The sequence below is a fragment of the Aptenodytes patagonicus genome, chromosome Z (assembly GCF_965638725.1).
Source record: "Aptenodytes patagonicus chromosome Z, bAptPat1.pri.cur, whole genome shotgun sequence".
Taxonomy (NCBI): Eukaryota; Metazoa; Chordata; class Aves; order Sphenisciformes; family Spheniscidae; genus Aptenodytes; species Aptenodytes patagonicus.
In genome coordinates this window covers 47,963,933-47,974,687 of record NC_134982.1, presented here as the reverse complement: position 1 = coordinate 47,974,687, position 10,755 = coordinate 47,963,933, and the positions used below count along the sequence as shown (strand labels likewise).

General features: G+C 38.4%; 1 protein-coding gene across 1 annotated transcript; it reads left to right on the top strand.

The window, feature by feature from the left end:
- Positions 1-2,533: 2,533 nt before the first annotated feature.
- LOC143172984 (teratocarcinoma-derived growth factor-like) lies at positions 2,534-10,201 on the top strand. The gene is given in 4 exon segments (XM_076362917.1): positions 2,534-2,564; positions 8,807-8,921; positions 9,039-9,212; positions 10,069-10,201. Coding segments are annotated over 4 exon segments (453 nt in total).
- Positions 10,202-10,755: the final 554 nt, after the last annotated feature.

Genomic DNA, 10,755 nt, shown 5'->3' with positions numbered 1-10,755 from the left:
AGGTGGGGACAGGAGGCAGGGATTAAGCTCCTGGTTTCTCTGTTAATGTGAGAGCCGGTTTGCAGCCAATTGGAGGGAAGTTTTCTTCGCTTGGCAGAGGTGGTGTCTTTGCATGCCCTGGGTAAGGCATGAGAATAGTGTGGGAGTATCTGGAGATACAAAGTCTTTGGGGACAATGTTGGAAAATTTTAAAGTAGAAAGAGCCAAATCTACAGGCATCTTGTCCAATCACTGAAAAAGCCTGAAGACAGATAAGACTGGCCTAGAACAAGATCATGTGCCCTCAGTATGGGTAAGAGGAGCAAAAGAAAGAGTGGCTGCATGACCAGTCCCAAAGAAAATGTTTTTCCTTGCACAGTTCTGGAAATACAGGCCATTATCAGTAATTTCAGCACTAATAAGCAGAGTTCCTTGATTATTGTTCCAAGTTGAAAATCTTTGTAAAGATACTGACTGGAGAAATGTTTTTCATGGCATCTCAGCTGCTGTAAAGTTTCTGTGCATTAGTGATATTTGGGGCCAAGGTACTTTTAATTTTTTTTTTTAATTTATTTTAAGATCTTTTTCTATGTCTGCTTATTCTTTAAACATAATGGCAAGAGATATATTTCATTGTCAGACCCATTAATACCCATTTGCTGAACACATGTGGGCAGGGATGCAGTGCATGGGCTGGAGGCGCTAGAGCAGGCAAGACAAGAGAGAGCAAGCGAAGGCCATAAGTATAAACAAGGTGAAGCTGATATACTAGGGAAATAGGTATAAACCTTTATGCCAATGGTGGAGATACCGTGTTCATCATTGAGGTTTAAACAGTGAGTATTCAGATGAATGTTCTTACCTATCTCTCTTACAGCAGTGTATAATTAATCCCTGAAGGAAATAGCTGAAAACCTCAATTATAGTTGTACTGTAACATTGCACAAAGCACTTGGAGAAAAAAGTTCCCTCTGTAACATTTTCACGCTGGCTGTTAGCAAGCTCTCCTCCACACTGTTTTCACTCAGACTATGTAGAAGATTTTTGTGCATGGCCAGCATATCACGTCCTACAACCCTGGAGAGATGCATTTACACATTTCCCCCAGTCAGCCTCACATGTACAGGTGAAGGCAGCGGCTTATAATAGACATGTGGATACTCTTCTGCCTTCTCCTGGGCTCCCTGTTGATTTGTGAGACAAGACACTGCTCTAGGGTGACAAAGGCTATGCACAGAGGTACTGGGAGGGGTCACTCCAAGTGTGGAGCTGCAGAGTGTGGGGTGGTGTCCGGACCTTTTGTGAATCCTTCAACAGCATCTTTCAACAAATAAACTCCTTTGGGAAATATTCTTGTCCTGAAGATGATCGGTGCAACTTCAGGATGAAGTTAACACCATATCTTGGCTCTTAGCCCTGTGTCAAAGCTCTATGCACCTTCAGATTACCAATACAAACGTTTGTGGGTCAAACTGTAACACAGATCACAGAAATAATCTGTGTTAAAACAACTCAAAAAAGTCCTTATATCTACACTTTCAAATACCAAATGATTTATTTCAGAAACAGCGCATGTGAGCGCAAAGGACTTTAAAAAGAGGAACTCATTGACATTTCTGTGATAAAACATGACTGGGTAGGAAAAAAACTAAACTGATGTGCTCTTCTCTACTCTCATCTGCTTCTGCAGAGACATAATTGAGCCCTAAAGCTATTGTCCTTTTGACATCTTTAACTCATTAACAAGAAATTAACTCTCACTTTATTTGTGTCAGTACCATGCATGACCTCTCCTTGAAATAGACAGCTCTTGAAAAACAGGGCATTATATTCTCATTTTGAACTTGACTGGGAAATGGATTTTTCTAAACACCAATTAGTAAGTTTCAATTTATATTTGTCTTACTGGACAATGCCAATAACAGATCAAGACACATCTACTATGATAATGTGATACACCGTAACAAAACATGCAGGGTTTACCTGCATTTAAAACAGACATACTCCAAGGAGAAAACATGTTAGCACCCATGCTCAGTTTTATAAAGTGAGGCCTTGTACAGATTGAATATACCAGTTCTTTTCATTGGATGACTTGTTTGTTCTCATTGCAAAGAAAATCCTGTTGGTTCAAAGAATCACAATGTCTGAGCAGCGTCGACAGACATTTGCAGTATGAACCAAACCTGAAAAAAAAGTGAGATTCCTAAGTATGCACACAGAGAATCTCTCCCTAATTAACCCCACTGAAGGGAGACTTTTTCGGTTCCCTTACAAGTTTTGACAACAGGAAGAATCGTAAGGATATATTTAAAGTATTAGCATAATTCTCATATACAATTTTGCCTGTCAATTTTAAACTTAACATCTATTTTTTGTTTGTTTGTTTTGTTTTGCTTACCTTGACCATGGACTTACCTTGCACAAAGAACCTGCATTTAGGCAACTTCAACTTCTTAAAATTCCCTCTTCTCCTGCTTTTTAACCCTGAATGCCTCGAGCATCCTAGAAGCCTTCATTTCCTTCAAAAAACACATGCAGAAATGCCTACATAATGGTGCCACTGGGCTGCACAAAATGTGCAGGTGAGTCTGTAAATTATCTCTAGCCAAATGTAGAATATGGAACTGATATTTGACAACGGTGACCCAGGGTAAAATTTCTATGAGCTCATGGAGAAGAGAGTTATGCATCATCTTTACAAGATTCAGACAGCTGCATTTTCCTGGTATAATATGTGTATCAAAAAGATGAAAACCATAATCTTAGTAACTGTTTTGAAAATGGTTTTAACCGTTAGATAGGCAGGCCCATTATCGTGAAGCCATTTATAACACTACTTTCTCAGCAATATGTTTATGAACATCTTTATGTAACTCATCACATTTATGAATGAATATAGGCTCATAACGCTTTTCTGATGAAGGGAATATTTTCATCTGTGTTTTATAAATGTGGAACTGAACCACAGAGATATGAAACAACACACAGGTAAGGGAACGTTAGCACTTTCTGGATGATGCCTTTGGAAGAGGTGTAATTTACCAGCTTTACTCACCTTACTCATACTAAGTTATGGTTAGAATGCAGCTAAGGGGTTTCAATCACTACTGTGTTATAGGAATACTGAATTTGATCATACTCTCAGCATAAATACACACCAACAGGAGAGAAACTGCAAAAATCATGCAAGAAGTAAGCAAGTAAGGAAATCTGTAATTTATATTGATAGAACTGAAAAAAAAAATTAATGAGTTTACTATTATGTTATAATGTTCTTAAGATTTAATCTGTGCTTCTGAGAAACAACACCGGTTTCACAGAGTCAGGCAAAGGGCAACATGATGATAAGATCCAACAATGACAAACTTGAACAGTCTTTGTGTTAACCGCCTTGCTATTTCACTCCCTTCCACCCTGGCACATAGACACACTCCTGCTCCAAGAGCCATTAGGTTTTAAAAAGCTGCTAAATTTTATTGCACTTACCCAAAAGCACTGACTTTCAATTTTGACTTGCAGAAAAAAACAAAAAGAAAACAAAAGAGAAAGCAGGAAATCGTTATTTTTATTTTAACAAGAAAGCATCAAAACTGAGTTTATCTCTGAAGTTTACTGCTACTTTTTGTTTATTAAAAAAAAGTTTAAAACAGTGGTTAGTATTTCAACACAATCTTCAATAAGCTGATTTTACATGAAGATTTCTAAGAAAATGTTCAGTCAAAATAACATTTCCTACTAATAAACCTTAGCAAAAATCAGACTTTAAAGAAATGACAGAGTAGTAGAGAAAATAAGTAGGCTTTGATTCAAATAGTGTAGCAAGGACTTTGAACTGCCTAGTAATGGTTGGTAACTAAGCAAGCTCATTTCGCACTCAGTATTGCTGTGGTAATCCTAGACTCCTCAGGGCTCACCACAGCAACTGCATATTTATCCTAATTTTAAATATAATTTTAAAAATAGATAGATGTTGTAAAGAATCATAAAGGAAATGTTAGGTTTTAAAATTATTCACCTATCGTGTGCTGCCAGAATTTTCATCTCGAGAGGTGAAATAGTGAAACAGTAATTCACACAAGACAAATGTGATAGAGTGCACTGAATCACTTCCAGTGGGATTATTCAAGGCATGCAAAAGTTTAAGCCATGCTTAAGGCCCTAGATTTCAGCCACAAATCCTGGTCATTTGCCTTGGAATGAGTGGAACTGTTCATCTAAATGACCTAGATGTGCTGTAATCACTGGGGAGCTTTCAACGACAAGGTGTTCAAATATCAACTACTAATTATTATTTACAATCATTAACCTAAATCAAAGTTGATAGAAATGACCACCACTTCAATCTGCAAGTCTCATTCTCCTTAAATAGTCCCAGGATGCTGAGGATGGTAATTGTTTCAAAGTCGTTTGTATGTGTGTATGCGGTCAGTATGGTGGGAAGAGATAGCATCAGTTTTGGGGAGTAAATCATTAGAGGAGCAGTGAATTGCCCTGGGAGATTAGTCCAACAGAGCAAAGCTACTCCTTGCTCATTATGCCTCTTAAATAGGCACTTTTTCCCCGATTGAACTCCAAGGGCAAAACCAAACAAGCAACAGGACTGTTACACTGGCTCCATCTCTGATCAAATTTTAAGAGTCAGCAAATAAACCTGAAAAGTATTTCCTGTACGTAAGCCCACGTGCCTTCTTCCTGGCATGTCAATCTACTGTTAATCTAAACTCCTGGTACCACACAGTCGCATGGTCTTCATTTAGTAGAAATTCAGTGACTGGTCTGTTTGTGAGTGCAGAGCAAGCTTTGGAAAAGTGAAGCCAGAAAGTAAAAGCAATACCAAGAAACAGAATGCAAACCAAGTGAAGCTGAAAGGCTCAGGCCTAACTCGGGTGTTTGAAGAAAGTTGGGTGGTGAGGTCAACCAGTTATTTCAAAAAGGCAGAGATTTGACATTACTGCAAATTGATATATGAAAGACATGCTCTTTGAGGCGTGCAAATGTCCGGGAGGGTAACAGGTTTCATTGCAACTGTTTCCACTCAGACTTGCACCAGTTTAGTGGCTTTTGTTTAGTTAAAGCAAGGCAAATTCTGGCACATAATGTATTTTTGGTTTAGATTGGGTCACAACAGCCTACGTTCAAAGTTCCTTTTCTCACCTCCCAGGACAGTAACATTGAGACCCTAATATTGTAAAGCTAAAATAAACCAATTTTTAAAATACTGTATGTAACATAAAAAATATACTATAAACCAAAAAGCTATATATAAAATATAATTTATTAAAATGGAATCAAGTTTAAAATATTACTTTTCAGATCAATTCCTGATTTATTCTAGGGATTATGGTATGTTGACCATATAGCTCTATATTTATATCATTAATCAGACCTGAGTCATGGCAATATTACTTTTTAAGACAAGAGAAAACAAAAAAGAGAAAAAAGAAAAAGAGGCCTTCACGTAGGAAGTTGAATTTATCTTTAGTTCTGTTGCCCCCAGAGAGCACTTTAGAGCAGGTCCTGTGATTAATCCACTACCCAATGCCATTGCAAATTGCTGGGTTAATGAAGAGGGGTCAAGTAGGGAAATGGGAGGAGAGAATAGAAAGGTGTTGATCATCTGTAAATGACTTGCTGCAGGGAGTACACTTAAAGCTCAGAGAGTGAAGTACACCAATTTTTTCTTGGATGATAAGCACAGGATTGGCTTTACTTTCATTTCTATATTTCACCAAAACTTCCCTGTCAAAATAATTCCTTTTGTGTACCTAGCAGTGTAAAGTTATAGCAGAGGAATTTCATGTGCAAAGAAAGGAGTGAAATACAGGCAGACCAGAGAGAAAAAATGTGAAGCTTTTTAGGTAAGAAAATATATATTTTTTAATAATAAAAGTGCAGTCTTTAAAATGCTGCTACTGCTTACAGAAGAAAAAAAATCTATCAATTTTGTTTAGTAAATTCTTGTATTTTGTACTTTTCACACTTCTTTTTCTAGTAGTTACTTAAAACTGGGTGGCATCGCTTCTCCCATAATACTTGTGTTGTACCTGGACAATGGCTTACTTCCCGTCCCCTTATACATTCCAAAATTATAGTTATTATTACATTTCACTAACTTCATGCTATAATTTAGTAAGTTTTTTGTGCATGCATTATTCACGTATCTTTATCTTTGCATTGCAGATTTCTTTTAAGTGTGTCACTACCTTTACAAGTGCTCCAGTCTGAAACTGGCAAGACACAACCTTTATTTCTTGAGGGTTTTTTAATAGATGGCGGTTCTATCAAGCAAAGAAAATACTAAAGACTGTTCCCTCCCCCTCCTGTAAATAACTAGCATTAAAATAACTACTGTCTTACAGTCTCAGCTTTCAGACCTCTTCATGCATGAATGGGGTTGCTCTTATGAGTGACATTACCCTTATGTTTGTAGGTTTAGGATTTTCTGCAGTGTTGCTCTCTTTGGCTTCTTCAGTGAGCCAAGCTCTGTTGCATGATGAAGGATGCAGGACATCCACATGGAGTTTCAGAGTGAGCAGGATCTGGTTATAGGGTCTATCTGTTGCCTGTTCAGGACGCACAGTATGTGCCCTGATCCCTTGTTACTCTTCATGTAAATAACAAAATTAACATTTCAAACATTCCAGTGTTTTTTATTTTACCATTCCACCACCTCCTGAACCCATCTAATAACACTGGATTGAACTGTGAAGCAGAGAGAGAAATAGCTAATATAGGATATAAAAGACACATCAGCTTCTCTATCACTTTCTAAAATTACAGCTTTTATGCTCATTACTTATATAAGAAATAATTTTATGCTGTCAATTTTTCTAAGTAGTGTCATATGTTAATTCTGTGTTTTAGTTGTTCCCAAGAAAGTCACTGTCCTTTTTTTAATTTATATGTTTAACGGGTGCGAAGGGGAAAACTGTAACAACTTCCCAAACCAGGAAAATCAGAGCACGTCTTTAAACTCTTTTAAGGAAATTAATAATCTCATTTCCAAGAGGAAAAGAAGAAACCCTTCTGATGTCTTAACTTTCATTGGGTTAACACATGGTAAGTTGTTCATCACACGAGGATATAATCGATTTTCATGTCCGCTGTGAAGATATTTCTAGAGGGGGAAAAAGGGCATGAAGGTCACATAATAGTCTGCTTTTCAGAGGATACTTTATGTTACCATCTTTTAAATGCACAATCAAATGCACAAAAGGTGTTGGTACATACTGATATCTATATTAGTTAAAAACAAACAGACAAACAAAAGCCCTACATGTTAATGAAAACATGCAAACTTCGTGCAAAGGACCTTTACATCACAGTGCGGTTTCTTTAGCAAATAGCAGGGAGTCCTCGAAGCTGTGAGGCCTGGTAAGTATGCAGGCAGCCATCGGCAACACAGTTAGCAGGCCCTTTCATGAACACAAATGCACTCTTCTGGGCTCCTGAAGACATCACAAATGCCTGCTAAAATATCCATCGAAATACTTGAAATATGTTGGTCCTATGGAGAAATGGGAAGTGACGCATCATCATTTCATTACTTTTGTTAATTGGTGCAGAAAGCTATAAAGGACTGATGATTTCCTTTAGAAAAAAGGAAGCATATGTAGAGGTAAGTTCAGAAGCTTGTGCCAAATCCTCCCCCCTTCAGAGGTGATGCAACAACTTCAGGTTGTACGCCAGTTAAACACTGGATAGTATGTGATCAGAAAAACAAGTTTCGCCTCATGCTCCCGATTTTGAGATGTGAGGGCAGTTTCAAGCTCAAGAAGCCAGCACGTAAAGAACAACTCCCTGTGTTTCATTGGCCCAGAAGGCCAATCTCAGACCCCCCCGGTCAGTGCCTTGGGATATGTATCAGCAGCACTGGTTATCACCGCCTATAAATTATCTTCTTCCCCTCACTTGGGGAGAAGAGAATTTTTAAAATTCCAAATTTTTAATTCTAAATTTCTAGAGGAAAAAAGAAAATGGCAGTAATAGAGCTGCCTCCCTTCACCTGCTCTCAGTGCTATTAACAAAGTTGAAGCACTTTATTTGCCATGGGAATACGAAGAGATCCATGCTGAAAGCTATTGCCCTGATTCAGAGAGAGCTATTTCCTTTTATGTTTCCTAACATTTCCCCCCAGCTCCCATGGAGGGTATAAAGAACTGACACTTTTATACTTGATGTAAGAGGTGTGTTACCAGCTTCAGCTGCAGCTGTATGTGCAGTGCCTGTTCACTAGATACATATGACACTTCCCTCCCTTCGTTATCCGGAAATGTCTTCCAAAACATCTCTGAAAATACACACTAGTAAAGAGAGTTTTCTTCTTGGTGCCACCTTCCTACCCACTCCCTTTTATTAAGAATCCAGACCCGTCTAGCCCAGAAATAGTCTAATTGAGAGTTGTAGTCGCCTGTTTGGACACCAGGGTTTGCATGTCTTTTCCAGACTTCGTAGCCAGAAAACTGGATCAAAGAAAATAACTCGCTATGTTTTTAAAGAACATATGAAAGGTCATGTCCTCAGCTGAGTGCCTCCACAAACTTTAATCTCTGATTAAGCACAGAAACAAAAACAAAAGCCTGAAGGCAATTGTATCTATTACTGAAAGAGTAATTGGAACTTATGAGGATGCTGCTTAATTTAGTCTTTGACCTTTTGAATCTCCTAACAGGTCAGGATAACTGTGCAGAGTCTTTGCAATAGGCAAACAAAGCAAATTTTAAAGGCATCAGGCTTAAACTGGTGGCCCGGCTGTCTGCAGCTAAAGTAGGTGCCTTAATTGCTCAGCAAATTTCCTGCAACAACTTCTTATTTCTGACTGTAGCCCATGGGCTGAACAGGAACTGCTGCCAAAATGAAGGAATCTGTTTCCTGGGGACTTTCTGCATATGTCCAAAGTATTTTACTGGTAAACACTGTGAACGTGATAAACGTATTGGGTGAGCAAAATGTGGAGTGGAATTTTTTCCCAGAAATAGTAACAAGCTTACTTTCAAGACATGTAATTCCACTTCCTAGGCTTTTTTTATTATTGCTGTTATTTCCTAACATCACAGATTCTGTGGCACGGTGAGGCATGGGGAGTAGACCAAGGATGGCTGCCTGCTCTGCCAGTGTGTCCATAGGGTCCTTCACTGTTTTCCTCATGGCCTGAGAGATGGCTGTGGTAAGAGACACAGGATGCCCTGTATGATGGGAGTCCTTAAACCAGCACCCAGCTGTCCATTCTTGTAATTCATGCCTCTGAGTATCGCTGAGTCAATTCAGCTGCCTAAAACAATGGCAAACTTCGTGGCGATCCCTTTCAGCTGCATCAAAGTGTTAAATGTGCTTAGGCATCTAGTGATACTTCCCCCCCTTGACCATAACCAGGTTCTCATGACCTTGATCACCAATGTGATGGAAAATCATAATTGCTACAAAAATGGCACTTACCTCTCTCCACAGAAAAGAGTGTGGATGTGGCTTGGGGCAACTTAGAGGGGGACAGATGGGGTTGGGGGTTGTTGGGTATGGCTGGTAGAAAGCTTCTCGGGGATGCAAGGACAGGCTCTGCTAGGCAGCAACAGTCCCATTAGAGACCAGCCTGTCACTAGTTACCTTAGGTTTTACCAGTTGCCAAATCTTTTCTACATTAGGAACAATGACATTTGACCCATCACAGTAGTAGAGAGAGTCTTGAAAAACAAGTGCAGTCTTTTCTGCCCTACAATGACTCCTTTAGATCCAGACTTGAGGCACAGGCAGGACACTGCTTTTATAGTTTCTATTTACAGTGTTAGCTTCAGAAAGAAGTAGCTGTTTGGGGGTTTGTTAGTGGATTGTTTTGGGGTTTTTTCCACCTTAAATTCTATGTGAAGCTTGAAAGGTTTGGATAAATAATATCTGGAGTTTGTAGGTTTGTCCAAGTGTGAAACTTACCATTTGTGGGAAAGTAAATGGAGAACACCGCTTCAATTTTCCTACTTTCAGTGGTGAGTGATTCTAATTTATCTGACCTACCAGAAACTTAAGAATAGATCTGATGAGTACGTGTGTGTGCATGCATACACATATACATATGAAAAAAAATATGTACACATGCAGAGATATGAATACACAGTTATATTTATATTTACCGTTGTACATAGTGTGTATATATACACACAACATACTAAAATACAAAAACATTGGCTTTCTATATCCAAACGAGGTGATGTTGATCAAATTTGATTCATGAGCAACTATGTGGTGAACTTCTTTCAGAGGGTCTTCAATTTAAACAAAAGTCTTCTAAATGCATGAACTTATCTATGTTTGTGTGTGTCAAAAAAAAGAGGGCTTTTCTGTGTTAAACATTTATCACATTAAGCTATTAATGCTAGAATTAAGCAAACAAAAAAGGACAACATTCTGATTACCAAATTTGCTAATGGTTTTACCAGGTTAATTGGATTTTGTTAATCTCTTCAGAATGAATTTTTCTATCCGTGTTCCCTTGAGGACTTTCCTTGCAAAGGAAGAAAAAGCCTGAGAGCTTTAGTACTCTGACATTTTTGTTTCACATTAAAACAAATTTCTGAGTCTCTAGAGGGAACATTACCTCCAGCTACTTACTCTATATGCACTTGCAAAGAAAAATATGGCAGCACTTAAAAGGCAACATTCTGGTGAATATCTGAGATTTACATATGAATACTCAGATATTTTCTCTCCTAAGCACCATAAAGTCTCATCAGTCATTTCTTAAACGTTCCGAGTGCTGCTGTTTGCTGCTCTTTCAAAACTGTGAAC